This window comes from Choristoneura fumiferana, chromosome 11 (assembly GCF_025370935.1).
Source record: "Choristoneura fumiferana chromosome 11, NRCan_CFum_1, whole genome shotgun sequence".
Taxonomy (NCBI): Eukaryota; Metazoa; Arthropoda; class Insecta; order Lepidoptera; family Tortricidae; genus Choristoneura; species Choristoneura fumiferana.
The window spans coordinates 4,747,869-4,771,243 of record NC_133482.1 but is presented as its reverse complement, the minus strand read 5'-3'; the positions used below and the strand labels follow the sequence as shown (position 1 = coordinate 4,771,243).

Sequence of the window (23,375 nt, the reverse complement as noted above, 5' to 3'; positions counted from 1 at the left end):
ATTAGATCTGTTTGTGATGCTTATACCAAAGTACAAGAATTAAGCCAAAACAAATTTCATTTAGTTAGTAATTTTATTGCCAACAATATATACAAAAGACAATTGTAACATGTACAATTAAATGTTAAAAAAAAAATTGGAAGAACTAGTTCATTGAATCACCAATAAGTTACATGAATGTAAACCTTTTGGTATTTTATAAAACCAGAATTTAAATAAAGAGTTTATAAATGCTTCATGACGCTTGCACTGGCTTGCGAGATCTCAGTGGCCTCAAAGCCAGGTACTTCACTCCAACAAAGGCACTTCTTGAAGCAAGCTTCACCAAATCAACCAGTTTACTAACTGTCAGTAAAACCAGCCCTGCTAGTAACTGCGATCCTTTCCTCCAGTACACAACATATACAGGGAGAGGAGGCAAACTATCTGACCAGATGCCATTGCGGTAATTCTTTGCATGCTGTTCTGCTGACAACAAAACTGGTGCTAGTTTAGACTCAATGGTGTTCTTCTGGATCTTTAATGGCACTGAGGCTTTAGCAAAGCCAAGTTCTACAAGTTTCTGCCCAATATCTAAAGTTTCCACTTTTTTAGTCTGAAAATGAAAGAACAAAGTCATCTATACAAATAGGACATGTCTAAGAGGAGGTTAAATACTACAGTCATGCTTTGTATTTGAGGATAGTTGTCAGTAAAAACAATAACTATATGTAAAGGATAGTCTGCATAGTTAATAAGGTCATTAAATCCACCACATACACATAATAAACTACCTCCTCTCTAACTGGTTTCAGGATAAGACTTTTCAAATAAGTCATAGATAATTATGACCTTATTAGTACACATACATGTACTATGAAAATGAACATATTTTTGGGAATATGCATGCTTCTGTTGTGTTTCAGTTGTATAAGATTTGAGGATTGCTTTGCTCCTTTTTGCATACAATACAATAACTCTTTATTGCACACCAACACATAGCAAGCAGTACAGCAAACAGATATATACACAGAGACTTATCTAGTTTATAGGAAATATAAAGGTAAATACACCTTTTCTTGTGGTAAATGCAACAGCACTGTAGAAACCAGGCTATCTTTGTCCCTGGCAATGGGCTTCAGGGTCACCTGCTGCCCTCGCGCCACACACTCCAGCCAGTTGACAGCATTCCCACTCACAATGTCAACACCCCACAGCTGCAAAAAAAGTTAGGTAATGTTTTTTTTTTATCTTGGCAGTGTCTCAAGTGTGTCAAAGTCACGCTTTATAGTCATTCATAGAGCGGCGCCGGAGCGCGACCTTGACTGGCAGCGGCGGTTTGCTGGAGTGCCACAGGGGCAGGTAGAGCGGCGCGCGGTGCTGCACCAGCACGCGCACGGGCGAGTGCTGCACGCCCGCGAACTGCCCTCGCAGCGGCTCGTGGCGCCTGATGAAGTGCTCCGGAACTTGACTCGCTTTCGAAAACTTGCTAACCTGATCACATAAAACATCATAGTTATGTAATGAAGGTATAAATAAAGAACTATGACGAGATATCTATATTTACCGGGCGGATCTTGTGAATCGATACGGCTAGGCCTGCAGTGGCTAGTGCATAAACTGCTATCTGCAAACAACAGGTATTCGTTATGTGGATAACAAATTGTCGTTTATTTTGATAATCTTTGACCTATTTACGTACATTTACACCGCGGTAATCCTGCTGTAACAGGCTGCTTAAACTGTCTATATATCCGCCGTCGGTTGCAGCCATTCTGTTCTGTTACTTTACAAAGTAACAAGCTATCATAATTTCTGTAAATTTTCGTATAGATATTTTCCAACTATTTTAAGTTCTGAATCTGAAAAATTACAACTTGAACTTGACAATCAAATGACACTTTGAGCGAGTGTTGCTAATCTGAATAAATAGTAATGTAGTATAATATAAACCGGTAAATGCCGTGAAAAATAAAAAAACAATGTTGCTACATCGAAAACTATTTAGCTATAGTAACATTACATTCCACGTCAACTTTTTTGACAGCCCGCTCGCTAATTTGCTGTTTGTGCCGTACTTTATTCCAAAAAAAATTGTGAAAATTTTAACAAAATGATAACTGTATTAAATACTATTGATACCGGTCACGAGGACATGATACATGACGCCGAACTCGATTACTATGGGTTGAGACTGGCCACGTGTTCGTCGGATAACTCTGTGAAGATCTATGACATCAAAAGCGGTACCCAAACACTCGCAGCTGATCTAAAGGGCCACTTCGGTCCCGTGTGGCAAGTGGCGTGGGCTCACCCGAAGTTTGGAAACCTGTTGGCTTCGTGTTCTTACGACAGGAAAGTAATTATATGGAAGGAAACCGGAGAATGGACGAAATTACATGAGTATGCTGGTCACGAGAGCTCGGTGAATTCAGTGGCGTGGGCGCCGGCGGAGTACGGGTTGGCGCTTGCGTGCTGCAGCTCGGACGGTTCTTTATCCGTGCTCACTTACACGCAGGACGGCAACTGGGACGTGAAGAAGATCTCCGGCGCGCATGCCATCGGCGTCAACTGCATCAGCTGGTGCCCCGCCATCTCCGCCGAGCTCAACTTGGACCCGCTTAATAATAAGGACGCTCCTAAGAGAATCGTCTCTGGAGGGTGCGATAACCTGATCAAGGTTGGTGGGCATTGCCTTTTTGTTACCTAAAGTCTGTTTTGTACATCTGCTGTATATGTTATGTAGATCTTATCTATAACTTAATTCATTCTATAAAATCTATGCATGGTGACTAGATAAAAAATAGCCTGATAAACAGGGCCATCTCAACCTGTAAGGGGCCATGGGCACTTTTGGGTAATGGGCCACTTGTCCATGCAAACAAACAAACAGACTAACAAACTTTTGCATTTACATATAATATTAGTGGAATTGATGATAACATTGGTTTGTTTTAGATATGGAGAGAGCAAGGGGACCAATGGGTTGAAGAGAACCGCCTGGAAATGCACATGGACTGGGTGCGGGATGTGGCTTGGGCACCATCACTTGGATTGCAGCGCTCTGTCATTGCCAGCTGCTCCCAGGATAAAAGAGTTGTCATCTGGACCAGTGATGACAACATATCCTGGACACCCACAATACTGAACACCTTTGATGATGTTGTCTGGAGTGTAAGCTGGTCTTTGACTGGTAACATTCTTGCCATTTCAGGCGGTGACAACAAAGTCAGTCTGTGGCGAGAAGGCAATGATGGCCAATGGGTTTGCATTAGTGAGGTAGCCAAAGGTTTGGGACAAACGCCAAGTGATGAAAGGAGTACCCTCTAATCCTATACTAAGTGTAATATTAAAATTTGTTAATTATGTAATGGTTTCTAATTATAATGTAATAAAAAATTATTGTGTAAATATTCCATGCCTTATCACCTTCACCCATTGCAAAATAAAAGCAGAAGTAAAAAGAGTAAAACAATTTTATTATTACTTAAAGCTATATCACATGTTATTCAGATGAAAATCAATTTGTTCTAGTAGCAGTGGCATCTTGTAGTATTCTGCGATAGACTTGAATGTCTCCAGTTGAGTGAGCACCTCCTTGACTGGCATGAGCAGGCTGAAGTCTCCGGCACAGTCACAGACTGTTGATAAGTTGTCACGCTTCACCTGTACAAATATTAAATGTGATTTATTGATACTGCTCAGAACAGTCCTTTAATTGAGGACCAGTCAACTTTTAAAGTGTTATGTATCATCAGCCAAATAAGTGGTCTATCAATTTTTAAACAAGTTCGTATCAAATGAATATGTTGCTAAAGTTGAACTTTCAAGTTGTCAGACATGTCTATTGGCATTATTGTTTTGTCTCTCCCTTGGATCCAACCTGTATTGTCTTAATGTTTTGTACTGTCTAAATATTTTGTATTGTCTCAATGTCTGTGTATGTCTATTTTAGGTATGCAACAAGCACTTCACGGCATCCAACATAACATTTAGAAACTGTTTCTTATAAACTGCTTTTGCTGCTGTCAGGAGTCATTGGCAGTAGTGGTTGCTAACCAAAAGTGACCGGTTGACAAAAACAAAAAAGTTGGAAGTTGATTATTGTTTACATGTTGTGTTGACATGTCTATTGATATGCAAACGATTATCAACTTTAGGGTGGTAGACCACATATTTGTCTGATGGTACCTAGGGGTATAATGGGATGTGACACACTAAATACAATTAACTGAAACATAATTGCACATAGGTACAACAACAATAACAAGAAGAATCCAACTCGCTAGCAAATTGTTCTTTAATTTACTTTTGTTAGACCTGGAACTACTGTTTATCGGAACCAAAATCAACTAGTTTGTGGGTTGGAGCCTCCTTGCTTAATGATGTCCAATTTGCACTCGATCATAGAGACAGTACATGTTTATGATGGCAATAGAATGTTACAAATTATTAGAGCCCACTTAACCAACTAGCATTGAAAATGGCTAAATTGAAATTAATTGATGTCGCCATTCGCAGTAAACATTTTTAAAAGACTTGAAATTAAATTAAATGAATATTTATTTGTAAATCTTGTAGTTTCATGTGGAAATATATACTGAGCAGCACAAAATTTGGCCCACTCTCCATACAAAATTAACTATAACTGCATACATTTGAGGGCCAGGTTTTTTGCCGCTCATTATATTAAGATGATTATCGACGTTTCTTGACAAAATACAAAGTACTGTTATAATATGCGAAACCCACTGGTCAGAATAAAGCCAACCAGTATTGAAAAATAATATTAGAGTATTGTGATTCTGTCTCTGTTTGTTTTGTTCGAATAGACGGAGACGACGTCACATTTATCCGTCAATTAAAATTAATCACTAGGTGGTGAAACAGTTAACCGCTTAATGTTTTAAACTTCGTGATTTTCACTCATAGTCAAAATACCACAAACAGGACTTATCACGCTAAACACCACAAACACACGAATAATATTTACCTCGATGTCGTTCGGACGTTGTTAGTGTTGTGCATCGGTGTAATGTGGTGACAAATAAAAATGACCAAGTGCGGGTAGTTTGAGATACGAGTGCCGGTACTATTTGTGAGCAAATGCGGGTAGTTCAAGGAACTCGCGCTGCTAGGCACGCTTGACACCCCACACTTCAGTCTACTCATGACCACGGCTGTAATGTGGTCGAAACGTCGAGGTAAATATTATTCGTACGTTTAACGTGATAAGTCCTATTTGTGGCATTTTTACAAGATTTAGGGAAAAAATCTACGCATTTTTTACCATAGGAACCTTCTACCAAGTATTAGAAAAATAAAAGATTTAAATGTAAAGTCCTTTTCAATTTACGGTGGGGATTCATTTATAAAAAAACAACTTTTTCCCGCGGCTTCGCCCGCGTAGAATTCGGTTATCGCGCGCTGTTCCCTCGGGAACTGGGCATATTTTCGGGATAAAAAGTAGCCTATGTCACTCTCTGGCCCATAAACTATCTCTATGCCAAAAATCACGTCGATCTGTAGCTCCGTTTCGACGTGAAAGACGGACAAACATACACACAAACACACTTTCGCATTTATTATATTAGTAAGTATAGTATAATCCATACATACTGTATGGATGTATTTGGAAGAAGACGTATCAATTGAAAAGCTTCGCCGTGCGAAACTAGGAAAAGCCCTTTTCTTGGTATTGTATCTTTAACACATAATTTTAGATCAACTAAACTCTACAAGAATCCAACGAGGCTTGAATCTAGTACCTAAACTTATTTCAACTTGCTAAGAAAAGGGTTGAGCAGTTCATTGACAAATTGTTTTCCTCACACACTTATACATATAGATTAATTAGTTTTCCTATTTTATAGTTGTTTTTTTTTTTCTATTACTACTGGTGGGTATATAAAATAGTGCCTGACCTGGTGGCAGCGCGCGCAGATGAGGTCCTGCAGAGTATAGGCCATGGCGCGCCGATTCATGGCCTCCGTGAGCCGCCACTCCAGCTCCTGGCTGTCGTACGGCGCGCCGCACTGGCACACGCACACCGGACTGCGGACAGGTGAACACCTCACAATAGGATACTAACACCATAAGGACCTACGCTAGCTGACGTTTGCACGGAGCGGGTGAAAAAAAACCGGCCAAGTGCGATTCGGACTCGCGCACGAAGGGTTCCGTACCATTATCTATACAACATTAGACATTAGCAAAAAACGGCACAAAAAATCAAGTTTGTTGTATGGGAGCCCACCTTAAATATTTATTTTATTGTTTTTAGTATAATTTGTTGTTATAGCGGCCACCAGTAATACATACATAGGTAATCTGTGAAAATTTCAAGTGCTTGACTATTACGATTCAAGAGATAAGAGCCCTGTTACAGATGGACAGACAGAGAGCGGAGTCTCAGTAATCGGGTTCCGTTGGCACCCTTTGGGTACGGAACCCTAAAAAGCAGCGCTAACTGCGCGCGTCGACGGATTTAACTGTACTTGCGCCCGCAGGCGTGCGCCCGTTCCGTGCACCCGCGCACCAGCTAGCGTAGCACCAAGTTTCGTACAAATTTGTAGTATCTACGAATATAGTGTTAGCAGAGCCACTCTCGTAAGCAAAACGATCACAGTGTGAGGTAATTTTAGGTGGTTACGGATAAAGACAGGCAGACAAAAATATATTTTTTTCAGGCTCTTATTGGTTGTGATCTAAGAGCCGTCTTCATAACAGATTTCAAAAGTTTCTAGGATAACTGGAAGTATCCTATAAGGTTTGATTCCTCGGCAATTTCAAGGGATAGCAAACCTGAATATTTAATATTAATTTCAGCTTTGCAGGTGGTAAGACCTTGTGCAAGGTACGCCCGGATTGCTACCACCATCTTGCTCGCTAATACTGTCGTGAAGCAGCAGTGCTTGCACTGTTGTGTTTCGGCGTGGAGAGTAAGACAGCCGGTGAAATTACTGGCACTTGAGGTATCCCATCTTAGGTCTCTAGGTTGGCAACGCATCTGCAATACCCCTGGTGTTGCAGATGTTTTTGGGCGGTGGTGATCTCTTACCATCAGGAGACCCACTTGCTCGTTTGCCATCCAGTCGATTAAAAAAAAAAGCTTGATACTCCACGCGTTCTTACAGGATAAACTGTTTTTTTTTTTCAGGTTTTATCCCAAGGCGTTTTTCCTCTATAATATATAGGTAAATAGGTGTGTATAGGTGAACAGCCGGGTACTATACTAGACTGTTATTTATTCTTAAGTGTCGTGGCGTGACTGCGCGGGAAACGGTACTCACACGTCGCCGTCGGTGTTGACGTTAGTCTCGCGGCACAGGTCGAGGTCCCGGCACAGATTGCACACCTTGCAGATGACCTCGCTGAGTACGCACGTGGCGCACGGGTCGTGCCACTCCGCCGCCGCGCTGAACTCTCCTACGCCTAGTAGCCGCAGCAAGTTGCGTCGGAGGAGCGTTATCTGTAATAGTTGTAAGCTGTCAGATAGAAGCGAACAACGGTGAAAATAGAAATGGAAGCGAATGTGGAAGCTACATCTTCATCTGCACTTACCATCAAGTGAGAATTCTGCAATACAATGTCAACCCTTAGAAAATAATTTTACAGTTGACATTGTATTGCAAAATGACAGTGGGTTGACTCAGTATTGCAAAACAACGTCCATTAGAGGCCAATCGGTATCCGTTTAAAATAATTTTAAAATTATATATATTATAAATTTAAATAATTTTAGTTTCATCTTTAAAGTGTGTTGGAGAGTTTGCCGCAAGGGATGGTGACACAATGCCATAGGAATGTTATCAAAACGTTTTTAAATGAGATGAAACTTGTATGTTTGGTAATCAAAGATGGAGTATTTAATAATTAGCTCGTTTCGTCTACATTTCTACAATCTATCTTCTGTTTATGTATAAAAGAGTAACATGACTGGCTGACAGACAACGCACGGCTAAAATCACTGAAGCTAGAGACTTGACATTTGGCAGACATATTCCTAATGAAATTTTGTGAAATTCACATGGGATGAGGTTGCCAATGTTTTTCTTCCACAGAATCGAAGCCGCGGGATAAAGCTAAAGCTAGTAACATGATAAACAGGTCTGACCTGTTCGTCTAGCGCAGGGTTGAGGGCGATGACCTTGCAGAGCGCGTTGACGAACTGAAGCGCGGGCGGCGCGCCCCCCGCGCCTCCCGGCCCCCCGCGCCGCCCCGGCCGGGGCTCCAGGTCACCGGGCTTCAGCACCGGCATGCGAGTGTGGATCTGCTCTGTCATTCTATAACAAATATTTTAAATTACTACATCTGAAGAGTCACCTGCATTAATATCTGCCACGGTGGAACGTGCAAAAATATCCGACAAGTCCTACCAGCCCTAGAAATAGAGTTGGGGCAGAATTTATGACGACCAGATGGCCTAGTGGTTAGAGAACCTGACTACGAAGCTTGAGGTCGCGGGTTCGATTCCCGTGTCGGGGCAGATATTCTATGAAAAATACGAATGTTTGTTCTCGGGTCTTGGGTGTTTAATATGTATTTAAGTATGTGTCTATCTATATAATTATATTTATCCGTTGCTTAGTACCCATAACACAAGCTTTGCTAAGCTTACTTTGGGACTAGGTCAATTGGTGTTAATTTCCCCGTGATATTTATTTATTTATGTACGCTTTGTTCTGTCAGATATTGGTGCTGGTGACTATACAATGGCAGATCCAGGACTGTTGTTTTTTAAGGCTTAACTCCGTCGAGATGTTTTTATTTATTATCCATTTCGCACATGTCAGAAGAATATTATTATGGTACTCTGCCACTGGCATGCAAAATCTTAATCCAATTGCAAATCAATACTAATAATAATCATCCAATTAAAAAACAATGCTTCACTATCTTATTTAAACAGAGCGATTCAGGAGAGCTGGCATGAATGGATTGAATGAGCGAATGAAAGTATCTGTCTGTTACCTATTTGTAATACACTTCACACAAATGTGAAAATGTCATGCATCTGTCATTTTCCTACAAAAATGTCTAAAACTTTCGTTCATTCATGCCAGCTCTTGTGAATCGACCTGCATATGTTGGAATAAGTTGTCAACTAAATATGAGGTACACTAGACATATTAGTGAGCGACGGGACTCTGCAAGTGTCGGGATTTTGGAAAGTAATCAATGATATTTCTCCAAAAAAAATTAAAATAGGATAAATTACAGCTAAAGAGATGACAATTTTTTTACTTCGAACTCAAGTGCATCGTTCAAGCTACGTCAAACTTACAAAAATGTCAGACCTTTTAGGGTGATCTCTGAATTGATGTTTTATTTAGCTATATGGCAACCATATACTGACTGGAAGAGTTTCTGTGCGATCTCCCCGGCGAGCATGGCGGGCAGGCGGCCGGGCGCGGCGACGGCGGCGCCCAGCAGCCCGCTCACCGCCGCCGCGAACGGCGCGCGCACGCCGCGGGGCAGGAACAGCGCCAGGTTCCACGACATCACAATCTCGCCGTCCTGGGACAATGGTACAGACAAGGACATAAATAGTAATATGTACGCTACCAACACGTCAAAAATATATGTACTGTAGGAACTAGGCTGTATACCGCTGGCAGGTGGTAAAACTGACCACCTGGCAGGTTAGATTAACCTTGTTTTGTATAAAAGGATAGGATTTTTATATTGTTTTTCTAGAATTTGACTTTAAAACCGATTGACAGCGGTATACATGCCGGGAGCGCAGATTGCTCCCGATAGCCTAAGCGGCTGGTGCCATTTTATGTAAATCTATTTATAAGTGCTACCAAGTTCTAAAATAAAATATAATTAATTAATTACCAAGTTACAGTCCCCACAGTACCTACACCTTTATGCCACTAACAATAAGAAGTGACGTGCCGGGCGGCACATTTATGGGGCGGCAAAACATAAAAATTTAATGGTGCGTGTGAAGTTCCCAATCCGCACTGGGCCCGCGTGAGAACTACGGCCCAAGTGTTCTGATTCTGAAAGGAGGACTGTGCGTGCCCAGCAGTGGGACGTGTATAGGCTGGGATGATGATGATAATTCCATAACAAAAAAAATGTCGCACCTACGATTCGGACCGATTAGAATGAGTACCCTAAACAAGAGGGCGGCAAAATTTTCTTCCGCCCCGGGCGGCTGTTACCCACGCTACGCCACTGGTCCTCTGTGCCCTCGTTCAGCTTCCCGATTTGCTCCGCTGCCTCAGTAATAAGAGTGACAATGGAAAGGGGGTCTAAAAATGCTCGAAATTGGTGTGACACAATTTATGGATGGCATTAGCACTTATTTTCCGGTGTAATTAAGATAAAATTACTTGAAATAACTTCACAATTTTAGTTCATAGATTCTAATAAATACAAATTATTAGAAATAGAGACGCTAGGGGTTGCCAATTTTTGTTTAGACTGAAGGGAGTCGCGCCGTGAAAAAGGTTGGAAAACAAAGGCATGGAAAATAGTACAATGGTACTAACCTCGTCACGAACGTTTTCTTCGGTTTCGGTAGTAGGCAGCTGCAAATTTCCGACTTCCTGTGCACCGTCGGGTATTTTACCCTGTCAAATAATTGAAAGTGTAATATAAAGCAGCAACGAGGCTTTAGTACACTAAATGTGACTATGTCAGCCTCATGGGGAGCCACAGATACATGTTACACTCTCCCTTGTACCGAAACCTAGTCTCTGGATGCAAAGGCCTGTCTAATGAACTTGTAAATCCGCATAGCTTCTTCTGAAAGTGGTTGACTCAGAATCACATTTACACTTCCATTCAACAGATCCATACCATCCAGATGTTTCTGATGTCCTTATTCTAATCACATTCCAGAAGAAAATGATGGAGGTCTTCAGTCTTATTACAACCTATACACAAAGGTGATTGTACAACTTGCTGTATTTTGGAACTCAAAATATGAAACTGATAGTTTATTTTTCTTTGTGTTTCAGTTATATATATTTAGTTAAAGAAAATTTATTTAGTCTCGTTACGCGCGCAAGATCTTGGATCCCGTGGGGACGTCGGGGTAAAATGTAGCCTATGCGTCATTCCAGGCATTCAGTTAACTACATACCAAATTTCATCCAAATGTATTCAGCCGTTTTAGCGTGAAAGAGTACACATACACACATAGCTGGAAGCCGAAATGGAGGCATACGGGTCAAAGTGTAATTTAGCGGTGCTCTTGTTGTTGTATAACGGCTAATATGATGATGATGTGTATATAATTAACAGCACTTATACATATCGTCACTACTTTGAAAAAATCTCGTATCTAGAATCAATATGTCAACAAAATTGAACCTTGATGTAATGTCTATAAAGTTCACCCAGAAAAATTATCTATTTTGAGCTACGAGTTTTTTTTTAAAGTAGTGACGATATGTATGTCTATGTATGAATATGTTACCAGCACGCCAGCGCAGTTGGCCTGGTCAAGCCACAGCAGGTAGGTCCAGCACTGGCGGTAGTCGAAGGTGACCGCGTGGAACAGCTCCTTGTTGCGGATGCTCTGCGCCACGAACTCCACGTAACCTGACACCAACGGCCGACATCAACGGTTAACGGTTGTGCAAGTGGTAGGACCTTGTGGAAGGTGCAAGGTCCGCCCGGACCCCTACCACCATCTTGCTCGCTAATCCTGCCGTGCAGCAGCAGTGCTTGCACTGTTGTTTCGGCGTGGAGAGCAAGACAGCCGGTGAAATTACTGGCACGTGAGGTATTTATAAATTACAACTTGGCAAACTATGTTATAGAACAAAAAACAATTTTTAAGCTACCTAATAACAGAGTTATAAACGTTTAATATTTAAGATTAGACAGAGAAAGCCATACTTAAAAAAAAGCGAAACGAAAAGATTTTTCAAAAAAACAATATGAATCCAATTTTCAATCGAATTAATTTTATTCTTCGCTGTCTAATAATATATAGAATACGGCAAATTCAGAAATTATCTTTCGTATTGTTTGGCGGTTCAACTGCCCTATCGAGAAGCATACTCACCAATCCCATCGAGTACATTCTTCTTCTTAGTGCACACCAGTATCCTGGTGAAGTCCGCGTGCACTATGACGGAGCCGAGCCGCTTGAGCTCTGCTACCAGCATGAGAAACAACTTCTTCATGAGCCCGTACAGAGTGCGCCGGAGAGCCGGGTCGTAGAGCAGGGACGTCGGGGTTTTTAGCCATCTAGAGATGGAGGTTAGATGAAGATAAGGCGTCTACGCAAAGGAGTAAATCTTTATAAATGGAACAGCCTCTCCTCAGCACCACTCAGCGAGCGATATAGAATGGAATATGCTATTCGCAATGACATTATATTTGAATCTTAGCCTATTGGATTAGGTCGATTACAACTTCACCTAAACTACACAAACATGGTCTTATTGTATCGTGCCCCAGGTTGGGCGCCAATTGTCACGATGTGACCATAAGAGAAAGGTTCTGGTGTAGAGAAAGGTATTTATTCAACAAGGACAGCGGCGGCCTTACCCATTGCGAAGCTCCGGGCGGCAGGTCTTTGCGAGGACCTTTGCCCTTCGTGAAAAGTATGTGATGCGAAAATATAGTCAAAAAATCTATATTTTTTTAAATTTGCTTGGGTTGTTGCACGAGGCCCCTGCAAGAGCGAGGCCCCGGGCGATTGCCCTGTTCGCCACCCGCTAAGGCCGCCGCTAAACGAGGAAGATATGTAACTAACTTTTACAACTGATACTATAATTTAGAATGGATGGCTGGCCATTATTAGACTTACAATTGTGTCTTCAAGGTTGAGGATTCAATTAGGATCACAAGGTATAATAGATTACAAAACATTGACGACTAGAATTCTAGATTTATTTTGGTACTGAATTGAGACCTGTGCATCTAACAACTAACCGTTAAATGAATAATGTATTCAGAAAAAAATACTTTAAATAGAACTGATAGAAATTTTTAATTTTGAATTTGTAGCTTTTTAAAAGAACAAATCATGAGATTGAAAGATGCAGGTAGGATGCAAAACGAGTCATTATTAGCCTGGTTACGTTACTGACCTGTAGAAGTGCTGCACCAAGTACCCGGCGTACAGGTTCTGATGCATGGCTTGGTCCCGCAGCCAGACGGCGAGTGTCGTCCGCAGCACTCTGAACGCCGCGCTGCATTGCGCGGTCTCGTCATAGTTCACCGACGGGGTTCCACCTATAGGTATAACTGTTATTAAGTTTCAATTCGTAATAAATACAGCGTAAGTGAGCGTTTCTTGAAGTTGCGTGGGTGTATTTTCGAGGGTTTCAAAATCCATAGCGGTCCTACATAAATTATGCGGTATTCTTAAGATTTTTTTGGTTCTGGGACTTATGACATATGAACAAAATAAATGAGATGGTCATAACATTGTAGGCTAGATGGCGCGGGTGCACGGAGCGGACGCGCCCGACGCGTTGTGGGTACGGCCCGACATTTATTGTGTGATAGTGGTACCAGCTGTGTCTGCGGCCAGCGGCTGCCTGCTGAAGGCAGTGGCGACGCTGGTTCCCTCGTGCTGCAGTATCAGGTGTGCCTGCAGCAGCGCGCTCTCGCACAGCCTGTTAGTGATAGTGGTACCAGCTGTGTCTGCGGCCAGCGGCTGCCTGCTGAAGGCAGTGGCGACGCTGGTTCCCTCGTGCTGCAGTATCAGCTGTGCCTGCAGCAGCGCGCTCTCGCACAGCCTGTTAGTGATAGTGGTACCAGCTGTGTCTGCGGCCAGCGGCTGCCTGCTGAAGGCAGTGGCGACGCTGGTTCCCTCGTGCTGCAGTATCAGCTGTGCCTGCAGCAGCGCGCTCTCGCACAGCCTGTTAGTGATAGTGGTACCAGCTGTGTCTGCGGCCAGCGGCTGCCTGCTGAAGGCAGTGGCGACGCTGGTTCCCTCGTGCTGCAGTATCAGCTGTGCCTGCAGCAGCGCGCTCTCGCACAGCCTGTTAGTGATAGTGGTACCAGCTGTGTCTGCGGCCAGCGGCTGCCTGCTGAGGCAGTGGCGACGCTGGTTCCCTCGTGCTGCAGTATCAGCTGTGCCTGCAGCAGCGCGCTCTCGCACAGCCTGTTAGTGATAGTGGTACCAGCTGTGTCTGCGGCCAGCGGCTGCCTGCTGAAGGCAGTGGCGACGCTGGTTCCCTCGTGCTGCAGTATCAGCTGTGCCTGCAGCAGCGCGCTCTCGCACAGCCTGTTAGTGATAGTGGTACCAGCTGTGTCTGCGGCCAGCGGCTGCCTGCTGAAGGCAGTGGCGACGCTGGTTCCCTCGTGCTGCAGTATCAGGTGTGCCTGCAGCAGCGCGCTCTCGCACAGCCTGTTAGTGATAGTGGCACCAGCTGTGTCTGCGGCCAGCGGCTGCCTGCTGAAGGCAGTGGCGACGCTGGTTCCCTCGTGCTGCAGTATCAGCTGTGCCTGCAGCAGCGCGCTCTCGCACAGCCTGTTAGTGATAGTGGTACCAGCTGTGTCTGCGGCCAGCGGCTGCCTGCTGAAGGCAGTGGCGACGCTGGTTCCCTCGTGCTGCAGTATCAGGTGTGCCTGCAGCAGCGCGCTCTCGCACAGCCTGTTAGTGATAGTGGTACCAGCTGTGTCTGCGGCCAGCGGCTGCCTGCTGAAGGCAGTGGCGACGCTGGTTCCCTCGTGCTGCAGTATCAGCTGCGCCTGCAGCAGCGCGCTCTCGCACAGCCTGTTAGTCTCCAGCTCCACGCACACGGAGTCGTACGCGCCCGACGCGTTGTGGCTGCAGCCCGACATTTCTTCCACCTCGCTTACTAGTCTGAAAATAACGAGTTTCGTACCACAATGACCCCTGTAGCATGTAATATCTATACGGAAGTTGAAGTTCCTAGAAAATACATAATTTCGTTTCAGTTCTGTATTCTATATACAAAAGGATATTTCTAAGTTTTTTACGTATAAAAACAGTCGCTTTTACCGCCACTTATTGCGATTTTAAATCCCAAACAAAATTGAAATGACACGATACAAAAAACGCTTTAGGAAAATGGTGTAAGTTAGAATACCTATTGAAATAAAATATCCCCCAGTGTATCTTGTCACAGCAGACTGTACTAGCTTCGCTGAATTTGGGACATTTGTAGTTTAATCTTTCACTGTCTCTGCCTCTCTTTCATTAATTCTTCTCTTTTGATAAGTAACAGCTAACTGCACTGATAGGAAGGGGAAAGTCTATGTCCAACGTGGACGTCCTACTACGAGTATGATGATGATGAACTGACCGGTTGTCGTCTGTCTCGCGCCCGCCCAGGTCCGGCCGCTCGAGGTGCGAGCACCACAGCACGAAGTTGTGCTTGGCGAGTTGCCGCGCGTAGAACAGGTCCGCGCCGAACAGCGCCGCGTCCGCGGGCACGTTGCCCAGCGGCACGTGGAAGTAGCTGGGGAACGGGGAACGGGTTACGGGTCGACAAATCATGGCCAGTTCGCTAAACGGATCCTAAATTGCTTCACAACAATGCTGACTACATTTTTTGATTCCTTATTACTGTTATGAAAATCGCAATAAGGATGTTGACACCATTAAAAAAATCTCATAAAAAGTACGTCAATTGATTGGTGGTGTCCCTATAGGGATGTTGACTCCACCAATCAACTGACATACTTTTTATGAACTGTCAAAACACAATTCTCCCATAGAGTTTGAAAGAGAAATAGCAACATATGACGTCACTTGTTCGCCAACTCAATCAACTTTATTTGTTTTAAAGCAACAAAAAATCTAATTTTGCAGTTAATCGAAAATTAATCTGGTTTTCAGGGCTAAAATAGATCGTTTTTTTACTGGAGTCGTGTCTTCGAATTATTTTTTAATGGTGTCAACATCCCTATTAGGGGTCATCCATAAATTACATCACACATTTAGGGGTGGGGGGAGTGGTTTGTAACACAGGATCGAAATAATTGCAAACATAGCAATACGCGTGAAAAGGGGAGGACGGGAGGGGTGTGACGTGCTTTATCGATGGCCCCTTATTTTGTTTGTGGCCAAAATATTTTGTATTTTTTAGACTTTTCTAGGTTCTACAAAAGCAGTAAAATGTTGTATATACAAAGATACTACGAAAATAGAACGCTTAAATTTGAACGATACTAGTGTACGCCAGAACTGTCTAGTGGTCGGCGATGATCACTATAATCTCGAAGTCCAAATCACTGTTGACAGCAACACAGGCTCTAAGCCTTTTTTTCTCGTAATTCACTTTCAAAGTTTTATTAGTCGACCCCCGCTACTACATTTCTATTTTATTCCCAAAACCCCCATTTTTTCACGCCAACGTGGACCCCCATCTGGTCTCCCATAACCCCTGGGGGTTGACCTGGACCACATTGGGAACTGCTCTAAGCGAAGCAGAAGCTTGCGTGTTAGCCCCTTCGAATCACGGAGTCACGGATGCATTAAATGAAATTATGAATTATGAGCCGATTAGTAAGCCGTGGTGGCCTAGTGGTTTGACCTATCGCCTCTCAAGCAGAGGGTCGTGGGTTCAAACCCCGGCTCGCACCTCTGAATTTTTCGAAATTCACGTGCGGAATTACATTTGAAATTTACCACGAGCTTTGCGGTGAAGGAAAACATCGTGAGGAAACCTGCACAAACCTGCGAAGCAATTCAATGGTGCGTGTGAAGTTCCCAATCCGCACTGGGCCCGCGTGGGAACTACGGCCCAAGCCCTCTTGTTCTGAGAGGAGGCCTGTGCCCAGCAGTGGGACGTATTCATAGGCTGGGATGATGATGATGATGAATTATGAGTGTAACCTGCACTGTTCCACCATTTCGCTGAGCACGGCGGGCAGCCCCAGGTAGTGGCGGACGGCGGCGCGCGCGCCCACGCGCTGCCACTCTAACGCCTGGAAGAGAGAGTCCACGTCGCGCGCCGCCAGGCTCACCAGCGGGAACTCTGATATGCCTGCAGGGATAGGGTTAGGTTAGGGGCGTTCATAAAGCAGCTTGTACCAGGTGTCGCGTTAATAGTAGATTGTGCATTAAGGGCCGTAAGAAGGGGATTACTAACGAGAGTCTATTATGACCCGAGTTTGTAATCCCCTTACGGCCCGTGATACACACAATGATTTTCATCACATTGCGAGGAAAAAAATGCAAAAAATTAAATTATTTTCTGTCCAAACACTTCACAGCTCAGCAAAAGCAAGACGCTAAGAAAACAACTGAATAAAATATGGCTACCCGCCAATACAGGGGACTACTACAAAATTTGAAAATCGTAGTTCGTATCGTACCGTCCCTCTCACTCTCGTATTAAATAATATTAGAGTCAGGAAAACAAAATGAACTTCGATTTTCGAATTTCGGGGTAGCCCCCCTGATTGACACTTTTTTCGAGTCGTCTACCATAGATAATACTAAGAACCGTGTTTAGTTTAGAATTTGAATTGTCTACGGCCAGATTATTCCAACATGCTAAAAAAATATTTACTAAAATGATTGCAAAATAATTTGATATAAATTTAAAATATAAAAATAACGAAGTTTCATGAAGCGTGGCAAATTTTTATGGTGTAAAATTAGGTTATAGCTGGGTCAATCAACTTTTTTACCGACACTAATCTGTCCGCGACATTTTTCAAACAATTGCAGATTTTTGTAAGTTATCATGTTTTTTCTGTAATTTAATAGATGGTGTACATGAATACATGCCATCCTACGTAAGTTCAACCTATTAAACCGTGAAATATCTTGTTGGAAGTACGATTTTTTGGTAACGCCAGAGACAATTTTGGTAACGCAGGAGACGGCCAAAGTGTTGGTAAAATAGTTGATTGGCCCACCTAAGTTTTAAAGATGTAAATAAAACGTTGGCTGACTTGAAACCTCTTTAGTCGGAAATGACGTACCTATTAACTTTTTAAAACTAAAGTCATAACTCCCTTGGGGAGGAAAACTATACGTAAATCCATAATTTCCGCGGGAACAATTGAGGCCATTGTCCTTTGGCATACAGGCATGGAATAAGGTCATTGACGAGCAAGTGTGATGAAATAGTAGATTCTTGTCGTGGCATGGAGGTAGGTAATTGCTGGCTGAGTACGAGTACTCGCAAACTCGTCCGTTTGACTAAAACGAAGCCAGCAATTGCTATACCAGCCGAGACTAATTAAAGTTGAAAAAAAAAACTAAATCAGAATAAACTTTTTCTCAAAATATATTATGTATGGCATTTAATTTTATTCCAATATTTTTTTGTTTTGCCGCCTTTATCATAAAAAAAAACTGCAGGTGTATTTTTCCACCAAAAACTATTTCAAACACAAAAAACTAAATCCAACAAAATAACTGATACCGGCCATTTGAGTTGGCTGTATATGACTTATGCCAACATTTCCATGATCGTTTAAACATTTTTAAAAAGTTTGACACTCGACGGTAATGGAATTTGTATGCATCATTATTGTCGGGCTAGCGAGCCAGCAATCTTTTTTAACTTTTTAATTTTTGCTGATCATAAACTATGCACTTTACCTTCTGATATGTAATAGTAAATTGTGTCTTAAGAGCGGTAAATAAGGAATTACGAACGAGAGTCTATTAGAATTCGTATTAATGTTCGTAATTCTAGTACCGCCCGTGCGACATACAATGTTGTTCATCACATTTGCGAGAAAAAATTGTATATTTGTAAAAGAAAAACTAATACTTTTTCAATAATTGCCGATACCGCTGACTGCGCTCTTGGCAGTGCCAGCTCCCCGCCGCCCTCTCCCTCCGCAGCATGTGCCTGACGTGCGGCACTCCTGCAGCAGCGCGCGCAGCAGTATCAGTTCGGGCATTGACTCATTTACCGACTTTGGGCTTCATGACAAGAAAATTAGTACGGGTAATGACTCATTTACGGACCTTGGGTTTCATGACAAGCACATAAAGGTCGAGGATTTTATTTAAGGGGTTGCAACCAAGGTAGCCTGCATGTTACGAAACTGTTGACGAGCAATTGTGATGTACCACTATACTGACTGACCGGGCAGCAGCGCCAGCAGGCGAGGCGCGCTATGCAGCGTCTGCAGCGCCAGTAGCGTGGGGCCGGGCTGCTCCTCGCGGTACCGTTGGAGCGCGCGCCCGATCCGGCGGAGCGCGGCGCGCGGCTCGGTCTCCACGAACACTTCCCACGTCAACTCCGCTCCAGGTAAACTGCTTTCTTCTGTGCCGAGATTTATCCTGTAATTGTTGGAAACAATTTTTATAGGTCTAAGGACCAAAGTAAAGGAAAGAAGGGAGTAAGCTCCCCTTGGTACTCACTGTTAAGTTCTTATTGTCTTATTGTAGCAAAATTTCTATGATGACATCTGTTTAATTTGTTCGACTCAACAGAGACGGGCTCACAGGTACATGTCATACAAAATGTCAACTGCTTTACAAAGATGGTACAGGCTCTTAAACTCGTATTTATTCATTACTTGTCTTTTTTTTTTCGACAAAAGTCTGATGAATTATTGCGGTACAATTCCTCCGATACTTCAATATTCGCGAGAATGTTGTCGAGTCGACACATATATCCGTTATCCAAGCAATCCAACTAAATACATGACAGCGGACTTACTTGGCTGTCCTCTCGGCGGCATACAGCGTGTTCATATTGGGCATCTGGTTGGTTTTAACGGTGTCCTGTACTATAATGTAGGCTTTCTTCGTGGGTCCCAGTACGAGCGCCCACATGCTTCGAGCGGAGTTGGGCGCAGCGTGTTGGTATAGGTAGATATGCTTTAGTGGAGGTACGCCGTTCTATAAGGAAAAGAGTTTAGATTTCATTTGCTTACTGCTTTTAGTAGGTCTCAAGCGACGGTAACAGCTGCGTTTGTGCCAAGATTACTAAGTCTCCACTGGGCGAGCCGCCGCACGAGGCAAGCGCATGAGGCATGATTTTGTTCGACACATGTCTCAAAACGCACCGAAATTGGCTGCCGCGAGACGGCTCGCTCAGTGGAGACCCAGCTTTACGGTCATGGTATGGTACAGTGTGGAAGGCAAAGAGCATAAGAATTGTTTTCAGAAAACAACTGATTTGAGGTTTATTATATGTTATCAATGAAGTCATTAAAGATTATCGCTGTTTTAACTCTGGGGGAAAACTCTGAAATTCAAATTCAAAGTTCGTCTATTCTATCTCTCACACTATGAAGTGCTATTAACGTGAGCGGTTCCCTGTAAAATATGGTCATATGTCAACCAAGATAAGAATACAATTTGTGCAAACCTGTATCTGAAGATACGCTTGATACGCCACGCTTTTAAATTGGAGTTGGTTCAGTGTGAACGAGTCCGAATTCGAGCCTTGCTGGATTAGCCTGAGCGAAAAATGAACAATTACAATACACCTCACAAAAATAATATAACTAAAAAATTTTAACCACAGAAAACATGTTTCTTTCTACGATCATTTGTTTTTTTACATTGAAAGTATAATTATTCCAAAAAGCCTTTTTGGTGATCTTTCCACAATGAACCAAACTTTACAATTAACCAAATAAAAATAAAAACTTCTTACTAAGTAAGCAAAGTAATATTCTGAAACAGAACATCTGTCGAAACTCTGCTGATAATATTGCTTCCGAAATAATGATGCATTCAGAGCTGAATATGTTTTCTGTAATCTTTGGTTCAGTCGCCAGCACGACGACGACTGGATGGCTAAGTGGTTAGAGAACCTGACTACGAAGCTTGAGGTCCCGGGTTCGATTCCCGGCCGGGGCAGATATTTGTATGAATAATACGAATGCTTGTTCTCGGGTCTTGGATGTTTAATATGTATTTATCTATATAAGTATGTTTATAAGTTGCCTAGTATCCATAGTACAAGCATTGCTTAGTTTGGGACTAGGTCAATTGGTGTCAAGTGTCCCATGATATTTATTTATTTATTTTAATATCTGACAAAGCGAACCGTACATAAATATCTGAGACGACTCTATTTCTAGGGCCGGTAGGACGTCTCGGATATTTTTGCATGCTCCGCTATGGCAGATATTAATGCAAGTAACTGTTCCTCTCTCTCATAATGTACATACCGTCTTGCTTCTTGCGGATCAACGACGCAAATACAGCCTAGCTGCATCAGCACCCGGAACTCTAAGCTCATCTGTGTTTCGTATATGCCTTCTATTTCCGGAGCCGACAGCTCGCCGATGAGTTCCCTGCAAGAAGAGTATTGGAAATGCAGAAAACTTCACCTGTCAACACTTGAGATAAGTACATTGTCAAACTGTCATTTGAGACTACATTGTGTGCCTTTGTTTTTTTAAGACCTCGAACAAGTGATTTTAAAACAAGTAGAAGAATTTTAGCGGTGTGTAATGATCGCTGGTTAGTTTACCGCTGGCTGGTTTTGGCATGCGTGTCATAAAATAATGAGAAATGGTTTTAATAACCAACCTCAGCTTTTTGTTTCTTGTTTATGTGTGTTTTCATCTCGATAAAACAGGAAAATTATTGTAACGCCAACAAAGTAAGAAAGAACCAACAATAAAACATTAAATTAAAAAAAAAAAACAAAAACCCGACTGCCAAAACTAAAAGGAAGAAAATATCATATGTTAAAATCCGTCTAGCCGTTTAGGCTGCAGCGAGGACCAAAGAAATGGATATACATACATACGCTCGAAAAACAACCCTCCTTCGGACAGTCGGGTAAAAAGTTGGAAAACCCCCGACATTGTAACTTCAAAGTTCAATATCTCAAAAACGGCTGAACCAATTTTGATGAAACATGTCTAAGAACCATCGCTAGAAAGCCTGATTTAAAAAAACCGCATTTAAATCGGTCCACCCGTTTAAGAGCTACAGTGCTACAGACACACACACACATAGCGGTCAAACTTATAACAGCCCTCTTTTTACGTCGGGGATTAAAAAGGAAAAAAAAACAACCAACTACACACGGTTTGACCTCTTATTTAACTCCGTAAGTTCTCATGTAAATGCATTGTTAAATTGATAATAAATGATCTGTAAACCTAAATCTACTTAAATATTGTTACTCTCTTGTCAAGACTAGTCTTTGTTATATATAATGTATTATTAGTTACTACTAATGTAGTATAACTCACTCCTGGTGCTCCCTGTACAATTGCTCAGGCACCGTGTACTGGTACAGATGTATCGCGGGATGCGCACGCGGCAGCACGCGCGAGCACTTGCGCCAGTAGCTGCCGCTGTCCGCCGGGCGAGCTACTCGCGAGTTCACGTAGAATATACGGGGCACTGTCAACTTGATCTGATGCAAGTCGGAGCCGACCAGCGCCCACAGACGGAAGAGGCCCGGCTCTGAAGTTTCATAAACCTAGAATAAAAAAATATATACTACTTAGTCCGTCAACCAGAAAATGCTATACATGTATTTTTTACAAGCTTTTATTTAACTTACAATGTATGTATGTATGTGCCGTGCCGGTCAAACCTTGCAAGTTAAATTGCACTCGCTTCCAGTGGTCAGATTAGCTTGAAATTTGGCCTACTTTTATGTAAATCCCGTGAAGATACAATAATTTAGCAGTGACATCCTGGTAGTCCAGCCAGGATCGTCTCTGCAGGATAGAACTCCTCAACAGTTAATGGCATCGACTTGGAAATTTGGTACAGAAATATAGTTTGGATGACAATGCAAAAAGCACAGCAAAAAACTCATATTAAAAATGAAAATTTTCACAAAAAACTTATTCTTGTCAATCACACATAAAGCGCGTCAATGTTCGGGAGTGGGGGCCGGTGATGTCACTGCTCATGATGTGACGTTACACGAACTATAACAGACATTAACAAAAAAAAATACGTGTCAGATATTTTTTTAAATGTAATTAACGGACACTTACATACCTGATATGTTTTTAGGAATCTAGCCTATTGAACCCAAGTGTCCAGTAGTGTCATGTAGTGTTGCCGCTCGATAGTCCACTATCGATAGTTTTTCGATAGACTATCGATCTCTTTTCATGCAAAACTATCGGCAAATAACAATACCATCGATAATATCGCTTCTTACTGAAATAATTGTTTTAAAAAAGAAATCGATACTATCGATAAGCCTACCGATATTATGGCATTTTCAATTAAAACTACCGATAGTAAAATATCGATTTTACGACAACACTAGTGGTCAGTTACCTGTATAATTTGCCAGGGAGTATTCAGCAGAGTGCGCTGCGCTCGCTTGATGAAGCTGCCGAGAGTCCCGGCCGGGCCCATGCTCCGCGGCGGGGGCATCGAACTCTCATTGTCCATTCTACCTGCAAACAATATACTCTTTATAGTACACCACATAGGAAGCAATAGCACAAAAACATATTACAAATATAATGTAAGCAATAGGCGGCCATATCGTTCCACAGAAAGAAGTAAGGACTAGATTAGAAGCTAA

General features: G+C 42.6%; 3 protein-coding genes across 3 annotated transcripts in view; 1 reads left to right on the top strand and 2 right to left on the bottom strand.

Annotated features, from left to right (window-relative positions):
- Positions 1-54: 54 nt before the first annotated feature.
- On the bottom strand, positions 55-1,890 carry LOC141432537 (protein C3orf33 homolog). The gene is made up of 5 exons (XM_074094147.1): positions 1,682-1,890; positions 1,547-1,606; positions 1,300-1,473; positions 1,053-1,196; positions 55-595 (listed from the first exon to the last, which is right to left on the bottom strand). The coding sequence occupies exons 1-5, from the start codon at positions 1,751-1,753 to the stop codon at positions 236-238; spliced, it is 810 nt and encodes a 269-aa protein (XP_073950248.1). The 5' UTR covers positions 1,754-1,890; the 3' UTR covers positions 55-235.
- A 114-nt stretch (positions 1,891-2,004) lies between these two features.
- LOC141432536 (protein SEC13 homolog) lies at positions 2,005-3,392 on the top strand. Its single transcript, XM_074094146.1, has 2 exons — positions 2,005-2,659; positions 2,938-3,392. The coding sequence occupies exons 1-2, from the start codon at positions 2,093-2,095 to the stop codon at positions 3,307-3,309; spliced, it is 939 nt and encodes a 312-aa protein (XP_073950247.1). The 5' UTR covers positions 2,005-2,092; the 3' UTR covers positions 3,310-3,392.
- Positions 3,393-3,437: 45 nt separating this feature from the next.
- The window catches only part of PolE1 (DNA polymerase epsilon catalytic subunit 1), a 38,339-nt gene continuing 18,401 nt past the window's right edge, over positions 3,438-23,375 (bottom strand). Inside the window, exons 24-41 of the mRNA XM_074094145.1 lie at positions 23,123-23,244; positions 22,069-22,301; positions 21,031-21,156; positions 20,220-20,310; positions 19,566-19,747; positions 18,987-19,183; positions 16,769-16,919; positions 15,234-15,389; positions 14,331-14,770; positions 13,044-13,188; positions 12,011-12,195; positions 11,417-11,541; positions 10,485-10,565; positions 9,338-9,498; positions 8,096-8,264; positions 7,272-7,450; positions 5,904-6,033; positions 3,438-3,645 (exon numbers count right to left, since the gene is read on the bottom strand). Of these exons, the coding sequence (XP_073950246.1) occupies positions 3,478-3,645; positions 5,904-6,033; positions 7,272-7,450; positions 8,096-8,264; positions 9,338-9,498; positions 10,485-10,565; positions 11,417-11,541; positions 12,011-12,195; positions 13,044-13,188; positions 14,331-14,770; positions 15,234-15,389; positions 16,769-16,919; positions 18,987-19,183; positions 19,566-19,747; positions 20,220-20,310; positions 21,031-21,156; positions 22,069-22,301; positions 23,123-23,244 (3,041 nt within the window). The 3' untranslated portion in view covers positions 3,438-3,477. The remainder of the gene's footprint in view (positions 3,646-5,903; positions 6,034-7,271; positions 7,451-8,095; positions 8,265-9,337; positions 9,499-10,484; positions 10,566-11,416; positions 11,542-12,010; positions 12,196-13,043; positions 13,189-14,330; positions 14,771-15,233; positions 15,390-16,768; positions 16,920-18,986; positions 19,184-19,565; positions 19,748-20,219; positions 20,311-21,030; positions 21,157-22,068; positions 22,302-23,122; positions 23,245-23,375) is intronic.